At 33.6% G+C, this 21,864-nt stretch overlaps 1 protein-coding gene across 1 annotated transcript in view; it reads right to left on the bottom strand.

The window, feature by feature from the left end:
- Nucleotides 1-12,045: 12,045 nt before the first annotated feature.
- LOC130429918 (uncharacterized) overlaps nucleotides 12,046-21,864 on the bottom strand; it is a 33,443-nt gene continuing 23,624 nt past the window's right edge. The window contains exons 5-9 of the mRNA XM_056758770.1: nucleotides 19,045-19,371; nucleotides 16,095-16,403; nucleotides 14,985-15,281; nucleotides 14,569-14,604; nucleotides 12,046-13,176 (exon numbers count right to left, since the gene is read on the bottom strand). Of these exons, the coding sequence (XP_056614748.1) occupies nucleotides 13,109-13,176; nucleotides 14,569-14,604; nucleotides 14,985-15,281; nucleotides 16,095-16,403; nucleotides 19,045-19,371 (1,037 nt within the window). The 3' untranslated portion in view covers nucleotides 12,046-13,108. The remainder of the gene's footprint in view (nucleotides 13,177-14,568; nucleotides 14,605-14,984; nucleotides 15,282-16,094; nucleotides 16,404-19,044; nucleotides 19,372-21,864) is intronic.

Here is a 21,864-nt window from a genome sequence, read left to right as displayed (position 1 = left end):
AGGGGTTTTAACAAATCCTCAATGTGTGAATTTCAACAGGACTGAATATTTGTGTAATGTTTTGTCATAAATGTTCAGTAATATAATAATGTGTGTTTGTTGTGTGTTTCTGTCAGAGTGTGATGGAGGATGATGTGGTGTATGCAGGAGTCATGAGAAGATGATCAAACTCTCTGTCGATAGACATCACACACGTTTAAAATGTATTAAATGTCATTGAAATTATGCAATTCAAGCAAATTTCGATTTTGGATCTATGAAATAATAAATGAACACATGTTATTGAATATGAAGATAAGTGTAATAAAACAAAGATAAAATACCTAAAATGTATGCTTCATTTGCTTAAATGTTCAAACATCTCAAATGTTCTTGGTTCACGCTGAATGTTTTTGTCAGATGAGATCCAGCAAGTTTTATGTTTATTAATATTGATGTCATGGTGTGTTTAATACTGTTTAAAGTGTAGTAGATAGTTTTAAGTTTAATCAAGCCACGTGACTCTAAGCCTACGTTGAGCTTATGGGATCCAAGCGAAGGCCTATATGTGCATGACAAATAAAGACTTGCTGTACTGTAGATATACATTGGCATTTTTAATTATAATTCTGTTAGAACCGATTAATTATTCTGCTGTCCATTCTTTCATTAACACGCGACTGTTCACTTTTCTCTTTATTCACTAATTCACGCAAGGCAGCAGTGAACTGAATATACATCTGAATACTGGCGCCATCTATTGGAAATAGTTTGTATAGCATAGCAATGCACAGATCAAAAGCGCAAATACAAACACCACGTGACTGATTTCAACCTATCTTTGTGAGGGCACAGAAGACTATAGAACGGCAATGGCTCGTGCCAAGAAACAAACAAATCTTATTTTATTCTGGCAGAAGACGAACAAAGTGATTAACTTTAGTGTGCGAGTACACGCAGACGGAAATGTATTATAACTCATGATGTAAAAATCCGGATTATCACAACAAGCCCGCACAGTTTTTCGTGATTCTGTTATTGCGGCATGATCTTAAAATCAATGCAAATATTGCAAAAATGAATTTTATCAATTTGCGATGCATTATTTTTACGAGGATAATGCACAGATAGTGATCTGTTGGAAACATTCTTGCTGCTGCCTCACATACGTGCCATGAACCGGGCGAAGCAATAATATCCTAATATATGACAGTGTAGTGAAGTAAATACTGTTTTGTAAAAAAAAACATTATCCTTGAGCAAATGCTTCCCGTCAGACAGCGAATCTTGTCTTTATTGTGTTCAAACACAATCGTGTATGAAGTAAATAAACTGTTCTGGGAAGAAACTTTTGGGCACGTTTATCACTGGATGCGCGCTTTAGGGCGCTTTCTGACCTTTAGTTCGGTTCATTTGGTCCGGATCAATTAAAAACATGATACATTGTAACATTTTTCAGCGGTGTTGGTTCCCTTTTACACGAGACTGGTTCCTTTGGTCCGAACCAGTTGAAACGAACCAAAATGCAGTCACGTGACAACACAAGGAACTTATGATTTTATAATATTAAGAAAGTATAAAAAAATAAATGTTTCTAAATCTAGGTTGAATATTTTAAGTTTACACACCGGATGCCCGTATCTCGTGTTATGCTCGGCTCACAATTAAAATGTTAAAAACTGGTGAGACAAAGAGTTTGTTAACACTACTTACATTAGGTATAAAATTTCCAACGTAATATTAGATGATTAACAATAGTTCATGTATTCCCATAACTTGTTCGTTCTTGGTAAATTCATATTCGTTTGTTAAAAATATATTTAGTAATAGTAATTTCAACATTTTGAAACATGAAAATGTAAATTTCATTACAACTAATGTTAATGAATTTTGCCTTAGCATAAGACTGGCACCTTTTACCAAATCTAAAGCCTGAATTTTCCTTTTAAGAAGTTCAAAGGGTCGTCGCCTTCAAGTCAAAGCCTCGTTCACGCAGTTAACAGGGAAACAAGCATCACAATGGCTCCATCTTTTTGCGGGGTACATTTTAGGATCTGAACATTCGGCATGGAGGCATCAAGCCCTTTACTTTATTTATTATCAACATTATAAACAATAAAGACAGATATTCTTGTCAGATGGGTTTTCTCCGCTGTAAGTTGGTTAACAGGCTGAGGAAAATTGAAATAGACTTATATTGTTTGTTTTTCTTATCAAGAACATGTAAAACAAAATAAACAAGATAACCATATATCACAGACTGTCAGGATACATTGCGTTTTGTTTTGTATGTTTTATTTTGGTATTAAATAAATCTAGTTTTTATGTATTTTTTTATTTTGTCCATTTGTTTTTATTTTGTGTTTTATTTATTATTTATATAAGGTTAAGCATCATCAATTATAGCTAGTTATTAAGTATTTCTATTCATATAATTATTTCTAGTATTTAAGTTGTAAAAAAACATTACAAATATTAACAAAATTCACAAACAAGGAAAAATCTTTAAGGAACTGAGTGTCAATTTCAAGCATTATTATCGCCCAGCTCATAAAAGCACTAACGCATTACAAACATTATCATTTGCTTTTTTTGCTCAAGTCAAGTCTGGAAGATACTCTCTTTTTTTTGCTAATAAAATATATTGCATAAAAAAGTTTATGCAAAGCATATTTCCCTTGAAAAAAATACCCCTTACAACCAAATCCAAATTCCCTACATTAGCCCAGGATGTTTTATATCCTAGATACGCCCCTGTGTGTGACGTCACTTCATTTGCTTTTCTTATTAATTTAGCGTCTCGCGTTGATAACGCGTCGAAATGTGTAAACGGTAATTAGCTTACAGGATTTGTAAATGTTATTATTATATTAATTTAATTGTTATAAAGAGAAAAATATGTTGATGTTTGTGTTCATTAAAGCACCATGTAATAAGATCAAAAGCAAGACACTGGTTATAATGACGTTTTTATTAACAAACATTTCTTTATTTTGATATTTAAACTGTATTTGTGTTTAGCATTTTTAATATATCAGTAAACAGTCCAGTGCTCTACAATAAAGCAGATTATATGTCTGTTGCGCCATCTAGTGTCGAGACATCGGAGCATACATTTATACATTAGTCAGCATAAATTCAAGAATTACTGCAAAACTACACAAAAACCTGCGACACATTGTGACACATATTAAAATAAGTGTTCAGATTTAACAAATAATAGAAATTGAATTGAAGTTGAAACAGATCCTGACCCGAAAACATCAGCTCATATGTAATCTTCATAAATAAGGTTATGACACCATAGAAACTATTAGCCTACATCACAGAAATGATGAATATTGTTCAAGACAACTAATCAGTAAGTGATCAAATAAGAACAAGAAATCAAAGTATGTCTATAGGCACAAATAAATGTAACAAAGCATTCTGTGAATCTCTTTAATCATCTCATACATCTATAAAAACATATTCAAATCTGTCAAGTGTAAAATCTAAGCTCAATAAATTCTGTTTATCTGTCTGGCTCTGTGCTGTCTGTCTCCTACAAGCTTTATTCCTATCATAACTATAATGAAACATTTATTTATTTAAAGATGCTTTCTCAGACCACCTCCTGAAGTGTTTTGCATGATCAGATTTAAATCTGTCTCGAATACATTTCGGAGGGCATTTACACCTATCAGGATCCGATCAGAGAAGACGCATGAAGTGACCAGGTGTTAATGCACCGTTAGATTCAACCACTTCTTATTCCCTGTGTTTCTCTCCTCTTGTGTCAGATTATTGAGGTTTATTCACGCCTCCCTGACTGCTATAGCCTTAGTCAAGTCATGAATTTAGTTTATGCTTACCTTGTGTTGAAAACTGCACAAATCTGGTGTAAAAACATTCATTAAAGAAGTTTTGTTGCCTTGTTGACATTTTGTTGCCTGGGGTCTCTAGAGAGAGATGAACCATGAGTGTACACCTGAAGAACGTACAAGTGTAAACCACTAGATGGAGCTACAGACATTGGAATGACAAGAACGGGTTGTTCACTTCAGAGGGAGATTCACCTGCTGAGAATGTGAAGAAAACTACAGACCTACAACATGCTGTTATACAATATAAAATTGTGAGTTTAGTATTTACTATTTAGACAACAAAGAATTGACATACAAGAGCTGTAGCTGATGAGGTGAAAGGTCAGGTTGAGCTGAACACACACAAGATTTTCTACATGTTGTCTATAAATAAGTTCCACATCATTATACAGACACAAACTCTGTATATTCCTGTATCCACACGAGAGGAACAAACATCCTCAGTATAAAGAACAGAGAGAGGGTAAAGATGATACAGTCGGTCAGCTGTAACCAGTTCAACTTCCCCACCAAGTCAACTTTTCAAGTCAAATTTTAAGTTCTTATTAATTATTTCAATGTTTCTGTTGTACGTAATTGTTTCATGCTTTTTTAAGTACACTGTGTTTGTTCAACATGGACAATGTGCATCAAAGTACTGTATATCTTTTCAACTCTAGTCCCTAATACATACATATTTGACATTGCAGAAAAACAAATCTTTCACAAATTATTTCAGACATTTAGAAAATAAAAGATACTGAAATGTAAATGTCATCTGGTTCTTTTTATTTTCCATAAGTTTGCTTTAATAAAATAATAATTACTATTTTAAAGAGAAATTAAATGATTCAATTATCACCTGTCAGATCAGATAGTCTGTTTACTAATTTCTCTGTTTATTATTTATTTAATAAAATGTATTTAAATAATTTATAACGGTATTTAATGATTTCTGATCTCTGTGTTTTTGATGTATTTTGTTAGTTCAGGCCATGTCTCATTGCATTTGCTTTGACACAAACATTAAACTTATCTCATAATGAGAATATTACATTTAAATTGTATGCTTTTATCCAAAGGGACTCACATTGCATTATACTACACAGTTGTTTCTGAGAGAATGTGCAATATCTGGGATGGAACCCATGACCTTGGTGTTGTTATTTTTGGTTTGTTTATGTGGAGATGTTGGGCGGTCAGCAGGGGATTGTGGTGGTTTAGATGGAAGTTGGTTTGTAGGTTTCAGAGAGAAATTCACCACTAAACCACAGACATGAATCAGTCTTAACAGTTTAAAGAAACATAAAGACTTTAATCAAAGTAACAACAGAAGACACACAAGGCAAACACACACATGAAGATGAAGATGAAGAATTGTCAAATAAAGATCAACTGAACATCTATGTGGAAAATGAACTGAAGAACGGACTTCTCAAATGTATTTTTACACTCAGGTTTGTGGTAATGATCAGTTTCATGTTCACAGTTTCAAGTTTCATTTCACGTTGAATGTGTTTAACCAGCAAGAGTTCTGTCTAGTGACCACAAATCACTGTACATCCCATCATGAGTTTAATGTTGTTTAAAGTTGAGAACAGTGATTTTCAGTAGGGGAAGAAGTTTAATATACAATCTTAAAGTTGTCAACAAACTTAGTACAGAATACTGTAGTCATCACAGTCAATACACTCATATCCAAACAAACAAACAAAAGTCATCATAAAAACAGTTGTTTACAAAAAAGCAGTAGATAGTGTCTATTTAAATGGTCATTTCTGATAAACATTTAATTTTTAAAATATTCTTGAATCTGTGTTGATGAATATGCTGGGATCTGTGAAGTTCATCTGTTTCATGATGAAATAATGCTGGTTAGTTGTAAAACAAAAATGTCTCCAGAAGTTAAAAACGTTTCAGATTATACATTGTTATTATAAGCTTACTTCAACAGCACAGTGAAAAATGAATAAAAGTCTAAATAATTATTTAAAGAGAGGATTAATAAATATTATAAAAACATTAATGTTTTATCATTTTACATCTTTGTTCTGTTAATGGTACAGTACTACAAAAACCTGGAAATAAGAAAATAACTATTTTATGTTTTATGTTCTCTTCTCTTCAACCGAAATACCACAGCTGTGATGCGTTGAAATATTGTGTTACAATTTTTAAATAATAAATCAATATAGTTTTATGTTTTATGTTCTTATTCAGTGCTCTTAGCATTTGAATCCAAGTCAGGTGTATTATTTATTAAATCAAATGTCTGTATTGTTTTGGTAAATACGTTTTTGTTTAGATTCATTTAGATTTAAGTTATTGTACAGTATCTCTGATGTCATTGATATGAACGAGCTAAACAAGTTCAGTAAAAGAAGAATGTTTTATGAACATTTATGCAGTCGTGTTTAGAACATCTTGTACTCTTTGTTGCTTGACCATCATCATGGAAAACAGGGAATAATATTATAAATGCTAATATCTCAATGTATTAAATAGAGAAAAAACAAGCTGTGGAGTGTTAAATGTGAGTAAAAATGTTGTGATTTACGCCGGAGTAACTGCAGTGTCCAGTGTATCATCTTCTCATGACTCCTGCATACACAACATCAGTCTCCACTGCACATCTCTGACAGATATAAATATACAAACACATGTTTAAACATGATTATATATCAACAATAGTGAGCATTCATCAATCATTTTGTTCTTCTACCATGAAATTAGACAATATTTTTTATCTATATCTGTTGGTTCAATTTTACTTTAGGTCATTTAGCAAATGCTTTTTCCAAAGTGACTAAAAGAGAATTTTAGGAAAGAAAGTGATATGTCAGAAGGGCAATAAAACAATTATTAATTCTCTAAGTTTGTCTCATAAACTCTGTTTTTTACTGTAAATATGTAAATTCTCACATTCTTGATAGATTTTTGAACATAAGAGCACATACATTACACACAATCTTACCTTTTTTTTCATTTCTCTTTTACAGAATGTTGGATCTGCATAAGTGATCTCCTGTTCACCCGACTGATCTGTTTCAGCTGTGAACAAAACTGTTTTATCACAAAAGTGTTAAAGTTAACATTAAAAATGAAAATTCTTGTGTGTTGGGTAAGTCACTCTGAAAAAGTAATTCATTACTAGTTACTAATTACATCTTTAATAGTGTAATTAGATTACTGTACAAATTGTTCTCTTCAAAAAGTATTTAATTACTAATTACTTTCTATATCCTACATGAACCTTGATAAGAACTGATTAAAGGATAGTCATGAAACGGCTTATTTAATTATTTCAAACAAATAAAAAATAACTACATAAATTATCATTTTCAACTGACCAAAGTATACAAATGTAAGAAGGATATATTAAAACATACATATATATTTTTTAGATTTAGTTAGACTTGTCATTTTCAGGATTGAATATATTACACAGTATTTAGTTCAATTACATCTGAAGTAAATAACAGTAGAATTAAGTGTAATCCCTAACTTTACTTTTTCAAGGAAATTTTTTTTAAATTACAGCAACTAATTACTAAGTAACTAGTAGCACCCAACACAGCTTTATACGCCCTCTTGTCATATCAAACATGTATGACTTTCTTTCTTTTGCAGAACGCAAGAGAAGATTTTTTTAAGAATGTTGGTAACAGAACAGTACTGGACCCAATGCATGTGAATGGGGGGTTGTTACCAACAGCCTTAAAAATATCTTGTCTTCCTAGTGGCAGAATCATGTCAGTACCTCATGTTTCATGTGGAGAGAAGCATTATGGCCCTATTGGCCTTCCATATGCTGCCTTGTTTTGTTTCATGCTGTGTATTTAATATTAAAGTCCTTGTTATCCCTTACCCACTGTCTGCAATTGGGTCTTCTGTTCCTGTGTCTCCTTGTCAGCCTCCAAAATCATGACAATTACTCCTTTAATAAATGTGTGTCACAATTTTTGTTACTTTTGTTACTTCTTCTTCACAAAACCACATTATTGTTACATCATTTGATGTGTTTTGGCTGTAGTTCACACTTACCATCTTGATTTGTTTTTCTGCTTTTCCTGCAGACGAAGAAGATCAGAAGTACAGTTACAATCGTCAGAGATCCAGCGGCACCAGAGAGAGGAATTATATAATCTGAAATGTGATGACGGCTTCGTTCTTAATGAATAAAGAGACATTACTGTATCTGAATCTTACCGTCTCATCTCAGATCAGATCAAAATGAAAAATTAATATCTCATACCAATAGTGGTCATATCAGGACACTGATGAGAGACATCAGTGTTGAGATGTTGAGTCTGGTTTGTGATGGGATTGTTCACTACACATGTGTAAGGATCATCCAGACACTCCAGATGAAGAGAGATGTTGATGTTACTGTGTTCAGACACACTGATGCTGGACAATAAACTCTTTCCTTTGTACCAGGAGAGACTCACATGTGACACATTCATCACTGAACACAAAAACACACATTTTGCTGCTTGAAGATCCTTCTAAAGATGAAGAATTGGTGATGAGAGGAACAGGCAGACGATCTGAAAAAAAATCAACCAGTAAATAAAAAAATGAGGAGTGGAGGATGGCTGTATTTTTCAACTAATTAATCAATAAAGTCAATATTTGGTGTTTAGTCATTTACATATGAGGTAAACAATCATGTGATAAATTGGATAACAAACAAATAACAAGAAATCAAGAGTGAATGTGAAAAGTATGTGAAAGTAATTTTTCATTCCACAATATTGTGAAATAATTATGACCTCATTTATGAAATAATGTGACAGGATGAATATATATGGATGAGAGTAGATTGTGTACTCACTATAGACAGTAATGTCAAATTTCTTGAATGGCTTCTCTTCGCTGGTTGTGGAGATATAATAAAGTCCAGAGTGTTTGATTCTGATGTCTGTGATGATGAGAGATCCCGTCTCATTCAGCTTCAGTCTGTCTCTGAACATCCCATCAGTGCCATTATAATATATATATTTATTACCAGTCTTGAGTTTAGCTATAGGAATTAAACCGTATGTCCACATGATTCCATCACGTCTCTGTGCTTCAGTAATATTCACAGACAGAAGGACAGAATCTCCCTCCATCACAGACACAGAGACGGACTGCAGAACCAAACACACCTGAAAAATACACAGAGAAATGATATAAACATTACTTTAAATTCATTCACACTCAGGACAGCTTCTATTCATCTGTCAATAAAGACTTGAGTTATTTATCTGGAGTCAAAACTGTTCTGATGTGTAAATGATCACTTTATGAAAGCATCTTTAAGTAAATAAATGTTTAATTATAGTTATTGTAGGAATAAAGTATGTAGGAAATACTTTTACACTTAACATTATATCACTTCACGGTGAAAGATAATCTGTGTCCTTGTGGTGTTTTAGGTGACTGAATATTGCAATTTTCTATTATAACTGCCTCCCTTTATTTAGTGCCAAATGGGCCTTTTTTTGGATATTATTCTGTAGTATATATTGTTGTCTATAGCAAATGACAAAAGGCGTCAATTATATGTATATATTTTATTAGTAAATGCAGAACAAGGAAGAGGAATGAGACAGAAGAACACAAGGTAGTCTCGAGCCCAAAAGATTTGACTTTATATGTTTTTACATGATTAGAGACGAATAAAGAGATTCACTGAAGCTGTCATATATCAGACAGTTCAGATCAACATGATCTTGATTCATTCTGTGACTTTGACATATGAAATCAATCCAGCCGTGAAAGTGATAAAATCACACGTGACTTACCCTCCAGACTCCACGAGCACAAACAGATGAAAATCACAGTAAACATTTTCTCCAGATGTTTCAGATAAACAGTTCTGACAAACACTGGATCTGACACTCTTGATAACTCTGAAGAGCTGAAGAGAGAAGTGATGCTCTGTAGTGAATAAACTCCTTCAGTGAACACACCGCCCCCTGCCGTCAGTAAAGTGAACAACACAATGATAGACAACACACAAGATCATCACTGAAAGAGGGAAATGACACGTTCTGACATCTGTGGCTGTATGTGAAAAGCTTCTTAGAGCAAAAATTTGAACTTTAATAAGGTTATAAAATATTATTAATATAGTCATATAAAAAAGCTTGGTCTTGTATATACAGCTGTGAGTGCAATATGCGTACGTCTTGTGCACTTCTATGCCCTTCCAATATTACACACTCTCTTTACGAAATTGAGTCATGGCAGGATATCTAGATTGTTTAAAAAGCAAACAGCTGCATGATTTTAAAAGAAACAATCAAATATTATACATTAAATAATTAAATGACAATTTATCAAAATAACAATTAACTCCGAGCCCTATTTTGTCATGACGTTCCTAAACAAGTGTAATTCCTAAATCGGACACCCCCCTTTAAACTCAGTCCAGCAGTATGTTTTCAGTTGAGACCATAAGCTAGTTTTTATTTTATTTTATTTTATTTTATTTTATTTTACTTTATTTTATTTTATTTTATTTTATTTTATTTTATTTTATTATTTTATTTTATTTTATTTTATTTTACTTCACAAAGTTTAAGGATTTGAAGAAGATCATTAAATCTTTCTGAAAAAGAAAAACTGATTAGAGAGGTTCTTAAAGAATCTGGCTTTTGTCAAAACTACTTCATTGATTTACCCTCGAGTAGATGCAGACGCGTGTTGTATTATTACTTTACAGAAAAAAAACAGCTTTAAACAACGGCACAAGTGCAGAAATAAATAACTATTTAATAATTGCACATAGGCTGAGAAGTATTCAGTATTTATCAATCATGTATCAAGTCCCTGACCAGCTACTTTAAGAGTGAAGGTGAGGAGCAATGATCCCAGTTTTTATTGAAATGTTTTGGAGAGAAAAGCATTGAAGTGTCTGAGACATATTTTCTTTCCCTCAGTCACATTATAAAAGTGTTCTCAGACACCATTGAAGCACTTGAGGCCAAACATTGAGCATAACATGTGTGTTTACGGTGAAATAAGACCACATTCAAGTCTCTGTGATTTTCTCAATCTATAGTTCAGCTGGTGGAGCATTTCACCAACACAACACAATGAGTTTAAGTTCCAGTCAACATGAGATGCATTGTGAATACATTTGGGTAAAACTGTCAGTTAAATGCAGAAATGTAAATTGTATTTCTGTTCACTAACCTTACAAACAGTGTTTGACAGAGTGTTTAACTATCAAACTTTATGGGTGAGTTTATGGACTAGACTTTAGTTACTTTATAACATTTCATTCATTTTTACAGAAAGGTCTTATAATAAAAAACTTTACTTGTGTGCATTTTGAAACAACACAATCGTGTGATGTATTATTAGCTACATGTCAATCCATGTTATTCATTGTTCAAAAGCAAACCTGTTTAGACTGATCATGCATTTAAAAACATATTTTTATTTTGTGAAATAAAGAGTTAACATGTGTTTTGAAACAAATTCAGTAAAGAAACAAATCATGAAAGAAACCTTCTTCTGGGGACTTGTTTTCTAGAGCGCCCCCTAGTGACGTAACACATATTAAAGATATTTAAACTGATCAGATGCAGAAACACAACATATTGTCAGATTGGTTTTCTAGCAGCATGAGCATTGATGAATAATACAATGAACATGTTTATAAATATTGTTGAACACTGTCTAAAATACGACACAAAAAACAATGGGGAATACAGAAATATAAGTATATTATTTTTTTGGAGGAAAAAAACAAAAGACATCTATGTAATTATGATATTAAAGTCTGGGTTAAAATTCAGAGAATTTTTTCATTCTTGGGTGAACTACTACTTTAATGGTAAAATGGATGTTGAAGACATATGGTTGAGAATTTGTTTATAGTAAATTTACTTTTATTCATTTATCAGACACTTTTATCCAAAATGTTTGAACGTCAAGTAAAATAATGTCAAGAGAGTTTACAGTATATCTATGGTTTTTATTCCTGGGTTTATTTATAAGGGAATTATCTTTAAAAATATAAAGAGCATTCATAAGGGGTGAATAAGTTGTTTATTGATAAATCTTCATTTATTCTAAAGCTGTTTTCTCCATCAACCTGATAAATGTCAGAATAATTCATCTGTGATGTCTGTTTGAAAACAGTTTTTCTCTTCTGCTCTCTCATGAGATTTTCCTCTGAAATCACAGAACATTTATGAACACAAAGAACCACACATTTAAATTGAGTTTTTATTTTTTATTTATTAATATTGTCATACATTGTATATTCAGTATAACACATTGAAGCAAGTCAAGCTCAACACAAGCATGTGTTTACTGTTAAACATTCATTACTAAATAATCACTTTATCTATTAAAGGACAGAAATGATCAGACACAAACACTTTTTAATACTGTTACATGTTCATGTATGACACTTTTAAAGTAAATAAAAATAAGATTCAGTCAAAGCAGAACACAATACAAGTATTACTGTTTCACATTCACATTTCTATTAAAGCTAAAACATATTTGTCTCTTCTTTTCTAATAAGAGCAATAAGGCAAGAGTTATTCAGTTAAGTGCTTTATGAAGTTTTTATATCTGTACTGAGAGTCTGAATTTACATTTATAATGTCACGTTCAGATCTGATCAGAGAACAGATTTTCTTAAGCAAAAAATGTACGTTATAAAAAATAATATATAGGCACATAATGTAGTAAATAATACTGTAAATGAAACACTAAAATATTCTTCAACAATAAAAACTGAACAGACATCACAATCTAACGCTGATGCTCAAGATGTTTCTCACGTGTATTTTCTAGAATCTTCTTCACGTGATAAACACAGATTGTCATGTGATCTCATGTTAACTTCATCATGAACTTGTTTTTGGTGTTAGTTGTTATATAAATGTGTATAAAATCAGATTAGAGACGGGTTAGAGAAAGACTGAAGATGTTCTTCATGTATATCATATGTCATCTTCATCATCAGATATTAAATCAATTCTGTCTACAATCACACAACATCAAACGCACGAGAGTCAAACTGATCATATGCTATGCAGTGAGTAACATATGAAGTATAAAAATATAAAGGGATCCTGAATATTTAACAGTTTTAACGCCAAATAAAAGAAAAAAACAATAACTTTAGCTTTAAAAGCTTTTATCACTCAAGCTCAACAGCACACATGAAGATGATCTTTTAAAGAGGACGGATCATGAAACAGTAAATCAGTTTTATTACTGTAGATGTGATAATGTGACAGATGTGATGATGAGCAGCTATAATCTGATCAAAATCTATCTTCTGCTTCATTCAGTAAAGGCATCTCAACTGCTGTTGATTTATTTCCTTCAGTTCCTGCGGAATCATTCAGAAAAGAGATGAAATGTCAACAATTTGACATAGAAATAACATTTACAGAATAAATTAAACAACGTATCAGCAATAGAGTTACACATTAGCCCTATTTCAGACGGTACTAGTTTTCCAGGGGGTCGTACTTTGCGATTTTAATCCCGTCTGAATCAGCTAAATCACTTTTTTTCCTCACACGATCTCTTTAAACATTCCAGAGCAATTTAAATAACGTTATTGTTTTTCACCAAACCCTGTGGACCTCTGAGAAATCTAATCCCGTCGGAATGCGAATGTCTGTGATTGCTGACAATATTTTTTCAAAAGGCGTTTCTTTACGTGTTTTGGCCAATGTGAACTGCCGTAAACTCTTACTAACGCGCAAATATACTTCCTGCATCCCATTAATTCAATATTCCTATTGAATAGATCTGGATACTTTTGCAATTCTGTGAAATATAAAAGTGAGACGAGACGAATCTCGTAAACTTAAGACTGGCAACTGCAAGATCTGTTTACTGATATTAGTCAGAAGTCAACTTTATCTGTCCACTGAATGTCATTGTTATTAATGAGAAATAATTATATTAAATAATCATGTTTCCTTCATTTCTGTGGGTTTATTAAAAGCAGGCTGCTGTTGTTGGGTTATATGAATATACACAATGCAAGTATTCAGAGCACATGATCTTCTGCAGCGCCCAAGATTATGAAACAGACTCTTCTACCTCTGTAATATGTAGTTCTGTCTGAATCGATACATGAAATCACAGACATTGTGTTAAAACAGTTTTAACTCAGATGTCGTTTAGGAAACTTGTCCCGTCCAAATAGGGCTATAGATCTATTATCTACGTGAATGTAAATGAAATATCTCTACACTCTTTCAATAATTGTCTTACACTCCATTGAAGTGCACAAATGAATATTCACTCATGAAACCGATTCAGACTGCAGAATTTAAATGTTTGAAAGTATACTAAAATAAATATAACATGCGTTACAAATTATCGCCTTCGAGTGATTAAATTAACCCTTTAAATAACTCAATCATAAATCGTTAAAACTTCTCAGGACAGTTTTGACAAATGTTTATGTCTAACAAGAGATTTTTCATTGTTTACAGGACCTTCAGGACTAAAATCTCACTGTAAACGCTTCAAAAAACTGTTCTTCATTATGAAATGGAATTTCAATTGTGATTTGTTAACTGATCTCTGTTTGTTCATCATCAGTGTCTGTTTAAACAAACATTCAGTTCATTAGAAATTTAGCAATTGCAAAAATCCCAAAATCTCCAATTGACACTTTTAAGAGAAGTGTTGAAAAGCAAACAAACCCAAATCAAATAGATTTTTGAATGTAGCAGAAATACACATCTGTACAGAATCTTACCTGAGTTCAGCTTCATCTGATTTGGACGATGACCGTCTGTTTAGAATCACACACAAATGAAACATATGAACATGTGTTAGTGTGAACAGTCATATCTTCACTCAGCTCTTAAATCACTTGATTTTATAACATCAAACATTGAAATGAAGGAGTTTATTGTGAAGCACTACAGTAATAAACAAGACTTGATTTATGAACAGTGTGAATATCAGACTAAAGTCACTTTATCAACTAATGGAGAGAATTATGCATTTAATACTTTTTCTGTTCAATTAAACAAACAATAAAAGTGAAAGTAAAAAAAAAAGGTTTTAATAAATGAAATGTCTATTTTTTCAACAACCGATAAAATTAACAAAACAACACATTGTAACAGCTTGTATCTGATATAATAATTCATATCTTGAGTTACTCACCACGGACCCAAACACTGAATATTCTGCATGAGATCTTTCCATCACTGTTGATCTGCTGAAGTATGTAAAGTCCTTCATCTGTCTGTATGATCTTTGTGATGGTGAGATCTCCAGTCTGAGGATTCATATTCAGTCTGTCTTTGAATCTCTCATCATCAATATCTTTAATATTTCTGACGTCTCCATTCTTTACAGTTTCCAGAATGGTTTCATCTTCATAGATCCACTTGATCTCACTGTCGCTCTGTATTTCACTCTCAGTGTGTAGAGTGACAGATTCTCCTGTGTATGTGATCACTAAAACACACAGAAAACAAGTCAATGTGATAATATACTGTCAGAAACACACACAACTGTGATGTGAGATCTTGTGTTTAAAGAGCTCATGAATGTTATTTTGTTTCCTTTAAGAGACGGTTCACTCAACAATGATCATGTGGTGTCTCCTCATTCACTCTTGTGTATTTACTCTGTGTATGTAAAAACCTTTCAATGACATCAGTCATCATCCCACACTAAACACCAGTAACACCAGTGATCATGAAGGTGTTTGACACTGGTCTCACATCAAATCCAGTCTTTGACTCACACCAGTCTGTACCTGCAGTATAAAGCTGCTGGTGTTCTTTTACTGATCCACATCAACAGTGTGCTCGACAACTCGTGTCATATTGAGGAAATATAAGAGATCCATTTACTGTCATTTGTGTTTGTAATGATAAGCAGACAATATGTGTGTGTGTTTGTAATAGTCTTATACTGTAGCGCTCTCTTTCAACATGTTTACATGATAAAGATTGTTTATATTATTAATGTAAATAACAGATTTAAAGAAATTCTATCATCAAATATTTAATGCGGCTGAAAACATGTTAATCCAGACATTGACAACATGATTTTAGCCACAGATTAGAAAATCTGAACAGGAATAAACAAAGATATGATGAACACATTTATAGTAAATGGAAACTCTTTATGTGTAAAGTCAATGGATTCTGACATGAAACTAAAGTTAAATGTTAATACAGTGTTTAGTGTAAAACTCTTCTGGTCATTACATCATCTCTCATCATCATGTCAAATATAAATCACTGAAACAAATCCACTCACCAGAGATGGCAACTCTGTAGTCCTTCACTTTACTTCCTCTAGTGCTGTTGATGATCTGAACTTTATAAACTCCAGAGAGTTCAGTTGTGATGTCTATGATGACGAGATCTCCAGTCTGAGGGTCCATCCTCAGTCTGTTTCTGAATCTCTCATAAATCGAGTCATATGAGGGTTTAGTCCCTACAGTCATTTCAGCTATGAGAGTTTTATCATTTTCAAATGTCCACTGAATCTTATCATCAGTCTGTACTTCAGTAACACCAGTCTCTAGAGTAACAAAACCTTCCAACATTACTGGTTTTATCCTCTCTTCATTTATAACAGCAGCACATAGAAGAGAAAAACACAGAAGAACATCCATCAGATCAAATGTGCTGGAGAACATACGGTTTATGATTTCAGTAAATATAAAATATATATACACATCAGACACACAGAGAAACCTTCTATTACTGTATCAGTTTCAGATTACTAATTGATTTTACAAAACAGAGCCATTTGTGTTATATATATATTTGCTTTATAATGCATGTCAATTGTCAAACTATCCAACATTAAAGATGAGAGCAGTAAAAAATCCAAGGTCAATTGTAGCCTATGGAACCATTTTGAAAACACCCTTGGAGGTGTGTGATGGTTAATAATAACACTTATCAATGTCATTTTGAAATGTGACATAAATCGCAATATATTTTTAACCTCGTTATGAGCATTTATACATTTCTATTTGCAATTATGTGCACAAATAGTGCAAGTATGTCAACAAACGAAATGTAACATCATTTTAGTAATGAAATAAAGTGTGATGTATGTAGTACAACTTGAAGTGCAAGTTTCAGATATTTTAGACTACGTTCATAATGCAAGTCTTATTGCTCAATTCTGATTTTTTTCCTTGTCTGTTCAGACGATTTTTAAAATGAGGTCAATATCAGATTCCAGTGTGAACTCCAGATGGTTACAAACTGAATCGTATGCACAAAACAACCATATCACCTAACACGGAGTAGGCTGTCATCGAGAAATAACTATTATGTTTATAATCTGATATATCTGTAAAATGCACTTCCAACAGAATGGAGCGTGAAGCTTTCAGTCAACGCAGAATTGTGAAGTATGTCGATCTACAATGACACAAAAGTCGCATGAATTCTGAAATGACGGTTCAAACTGAGGTCGCATTGCAAAACATCAGACCTGTCACTGATTTAGGAACACATATGGAAGTGACTCAGATCAGATTTTAAAGATCGGAATCCAAGTGGTTTGTCCCGTATCCTCGGTCACATATGAGTAGGGATGGAAATCTTCGTTAGAACCGGTGCCTGGTTACGCAGCAAACATGTCATCGAGGCAGAAGCGATCTAAAGCGTGGTTATATTTCAATAGAAAAGACGCCAATGCGGTCATTTGCAACAACTGTAAAAGTTTAATTTCGACAAAGGGAGGAACTACCTCCAATATGCAGAAACATTTGGCCACACAGCACACAATTCATTTGCAGGACTGTCTTGTGTTTGATACATTACTACTATAGCGACACAACAACAACAAGTGAGTCAAGCAGCACCGGAACTAACGAGACGTCATCTGCTATTAATGCCGAAGGGAACTTCTCTATTTAGTTCATGTGAGCGCCATTTCATTGTGTAAACTTTTACTATATGAATAATAATCTCCAGAGTGACACATTGCCAGTGTTATCAGCTCTAGCTGAGAAGTATCTCTGTGTCCAAGCTTCCTCCACCCCTTCTGAAAGGGTGTTCTCCACTGCTGGAGACACATTAAGTCCAGAAAGATCTCGCATCCTTCCTGAGATGGCAAACATGACAATTTTTCTACACAATTTTTTTTAATTTGCCTAAGTTGGTAGTTATGGTCTTTACGGAAGACTTCTTTTTATTGTGTATGTCAGTTGAGTTGAATTTGGTTTCAGGTAGAAGATTCCCAAAGGCACAAACTCTTCCCTGACTGTTTAGTCTGTGTTTTTAGTTTTTATGGCACTTAAATGGCAGTTTTATTTTATTTTTTTGTCTGGATCAGTGATGAATGTGAAAAATTCTATAGGTCCCTGGACTTTACTTTGAAGCTTACTTTTAGGTTTGTTCTGAGGTTGCTACACATAATTTGTGTGTGAGTATGTGCTGTGTTCTTATCAGATATTAAAGCAAGTTAATACAAACAAACAAATTTGTACTTATTCCCTCGCCCAATGAGAATCGATAAGGAATCGGATCGATAAGCAATATCGATAATGGAATCGGAATTGTTAAATTCTTATCGATTCCCATCCCTACATATGAGCCAAAAAACTGGTGGCAGTGTGAACTTTATGAAATAAGTGTTTTAACAGATGTGTAATTGTCCAGTGTGAGCTGGTGACCATTAGTCAATGGGTTGTCAAGGGTTAAATGGGCTTTATGGGGTCTCGAGTATAAAAGATTGATTGTGTTCTTTAGATGTTACAGAATGTGCTCACAGTCAAGATTATCTGTATAGACAATTTTCTGCACATTGAAGTTTTATAACTTTTATAAATTTGTACAATATGTTAATGGAGAGTTGTGTTGGGATAATTTAATGCCCATTTTGACTTGAAATCTTTTATTAGTTCAGTTGTAATGAATGCAAAAGACTTCTGCTAGTAAGACGTAAATCTTGATGAATAAAGTTTATATATTTAAGCAGTTTTGAGCGGTTGTTAATGGGGAATAATAGTCCTTGGGATTTTGCAACAGGCCAATCAGCATCTAGTGTCCAGAGTGCCGTTTAATAATACTAAATAACATTTGTGTTTATTACTCTTGTGCTGTATTTGTGTCTTGATGTCTTCTCCTGGCTTGAAGTGTGAAGAGGTTTCTCTGTTGACTTGTTCAGTTGTGTTCATGAGCTGAATGGCAGAAATTTCTGTAGAACATATAAATATTATCAATAGAATTGAGCTTCTTACCTGTGACAAAAACATTGAATTGATAGTATGATGGTCCTCCACCAGTGATGAACTGAAGGAATGATTTCACTGGACTGCTGCTGCTGATCTTTAGTTTATACAGTCCAGCGTCTTCTGTTCTGATGTGTCTGATGATGAGAGATCCAGTCTGATCATCCACCTCCAGTCTGTCTCTGAATCTCTCAGCCACATTCAAGAGTAACAAGTTCTCTGTTTGTAATATCACTTCATCTCTAAAGCTCCACTCGATGACAACATCAGACAGGAGTTTAGTGACATGAGTCTCTAGAGTGACAGAATGTCCCTCAGGCACCCTCATCACTTTAACTGTCACAGAAACACAAGAGAGAGAAATATAAACATCATAACTCATCAGTGTTCAGGTGAAGATGATCAACAATCTCAGAAGTTATGAAGGAATCAAACAAACTGATGAAATTCACTGTATGAGACTTTGGATTACTGTGTGTTCACACTGGCAGCGACACCCATCAACAAAGCGAGAAGATGTCATTAGTTTCAATGGAGAGCCGACGACCTCTGGTGACACGAGCAACAGTGACTGTTGGCGACAGGAAGTGTGTGTGTCTAGCAAGATTTGCTCAATATAATGGAAATGATGATTATTTTTCAGGATCGACTACCAATAGGAGTAAAGCAGCAGAGCTCATGTCATCAGTCTCTCATCAGTTACTGCAGAGTTTGTTTATAACTGTTACTATAGCAACCAAAGATAGGAGCGCCCTGTGACCACCTCGTAACAAGAGACTAGAGACACCTAGAGACAGTCAGTGATGGTGTGAACACACAGATAAATTGTCTGTTGTCTAGTGTTATCTTTATTACGTGAATGATCTTGAGCAGAATTATTTTATAAATATGTTTCACATCTAATAAACGATTCAAATGAAATAGCTTGTGGTTTATAAAACATCTGAAACTGTTGTTATTCCATAAACACACATCAGTGATCACATTACATCAGTATTACTGCACAACTGTGTCTCATTCTGCGTCTGAAGAATTATATTTGTTTTAATTATCAATATAATCTTATTTTTGATGCTGTGTGTTTATTTAATGACACCTTGTATAGTGAATAACTGTTTAATAGAATCATTAAACCCTGTGAAGCTGTGAGTTACAGTGACTATAGAACAGAGGGTTTTACTCAGTTTTGAGTCATGACAAACAAAACTTCTTGTGGATCAGAATTCACAATCTCACAGCTTCAATGTTTTAGTCCATTTCAGAGGACAACTAATGAAATGCATGTTTTTATACAAGTACAACCAGGGCCGGATTATCCAATGAGTATTATGAGCACTGGCCCAGGGTCACTGTGTGCTTGGGGCCGAAGAAAGAGGGACATATTTAATAATAATAATGTTTTCCCTATATTCATTTTGCCGTGTGACTCTCTGGCCCGTTCACACGCAAGTGGGCACACAAAACTGTGTTTCTAACGTACGCAAGTCTGTCTCTTGATTTAGTAACTTTTACAAGAACTTTAGCAGCTTTTGTTCAGGAGAAGCACGAGCGAAATATCCAGCGACCTTCTAATAAAGCTTTCATTCAGTTGGAAAATGTCTCCAGTGCTGTTCTGTCAGCACAAGGTCTCTCTTTACCTGTTCAGTGATCGTCTCAGTGAGCAACAGGAAGAAGCAGCACATTCAACAGGTGACTTCAAGGCTCTAGACTCATTTTTTCCACTGGTCCCACTTTCTCATTTGGTTGCACCTTTTTTATAGTGATCATAATGACCTCAGTTGATGAATCGGTCTGTTAATTTGTCATTCTTTCTCGTAAAATATTCCACTTCATATTTGCGCTTTAACACTTACGAAGCCAAATAAATGCAAAGAAACGTATTTGTTTTTTAATCAGTTGATATTACTTAGTTTTATATTAAGTTATATACTGTCTGTGACGTAATTATCAGACACAAATACAACCTCTCACTCTTCACAATCCTCCTTTATTACCCTCTTTGCAAAAAGTTTAATTTTGCCACTGGCCTTTTTTACTTTATTTACATAAAATTAAATTAAACTAGCTAGCGCAAAACTCAAAAGTTACTCAGAACTACATCATTATGTATGTATTTTACTACACATTGTCATTAATAAACTATAAATACTAAATCAACTAAACAACCACTCTTGTTAAATGGTCTAAATACGCTTGTGTTCTGAGATGTTTTGATGGGTACAGACAGAAGGTTAGACAGACAGTATTGCGAGTTCAGTGTTTGATATACTGTATGAGTCGTTTCAACAAAATGAGTCATTGCATCGCGAATCGGTTATTAGCGGACATTGACGCGCTGTTTATTTTTCACAGCTGTTACGACATCGCAAAAGATCACTTTACTTTCAACACTTCACTTTCATAAAGAAAAAATCCTTTCCACTGAAGTGACGTATAAGTCAGTTATGGTGACCCATCCCCGAAATGTGATCTCTGCTTTAAACCCATCCAGTGAGTAGTGAACACCCGCACAGCAAGAGGTGAACACACGTACACCCGGAGCAGAGGGCAGATGTCACTGCAGCACAGGTCGATACCCGCCGGCTATGAGAATAGAACCAGTTGTCTTATGCCTGCATGTGCAGAACACTTGTCAGGGAAGAGAAGGCTTTATGTTTTTGAGCACATACACACGTATGGAAGCATATTGGTTACTATATTCAATTTGAAATGCAATATGCAAAATGGCAATGCAGTATGTAAAATGACAATGCAATTGTGTATCTAAATATACATTTCAAATAACATATGTGCAACATTAAGTGCAAATGAAAATAAAAATTAAATTAT

The sequence above is a fragment of the Triplophysa dalaica genome, chromosome 10 (genome assembly GCF_015846415.1).
Source record: "Triplophysa dalaica isolate WHDGS20190420 chromosome 10, ASM1584641v1, whole genome shotgun sequence".
Lineage (NCBI taxonomy): Eukaryota > Metazoa > Chordata > Actinopteri > Cypriniformes > Nemacheilidae > Triplophysa > Triplophysa dalaica.
This window is presented reverse-complemented; position numbering and strand designations above follow the sequence as displayed.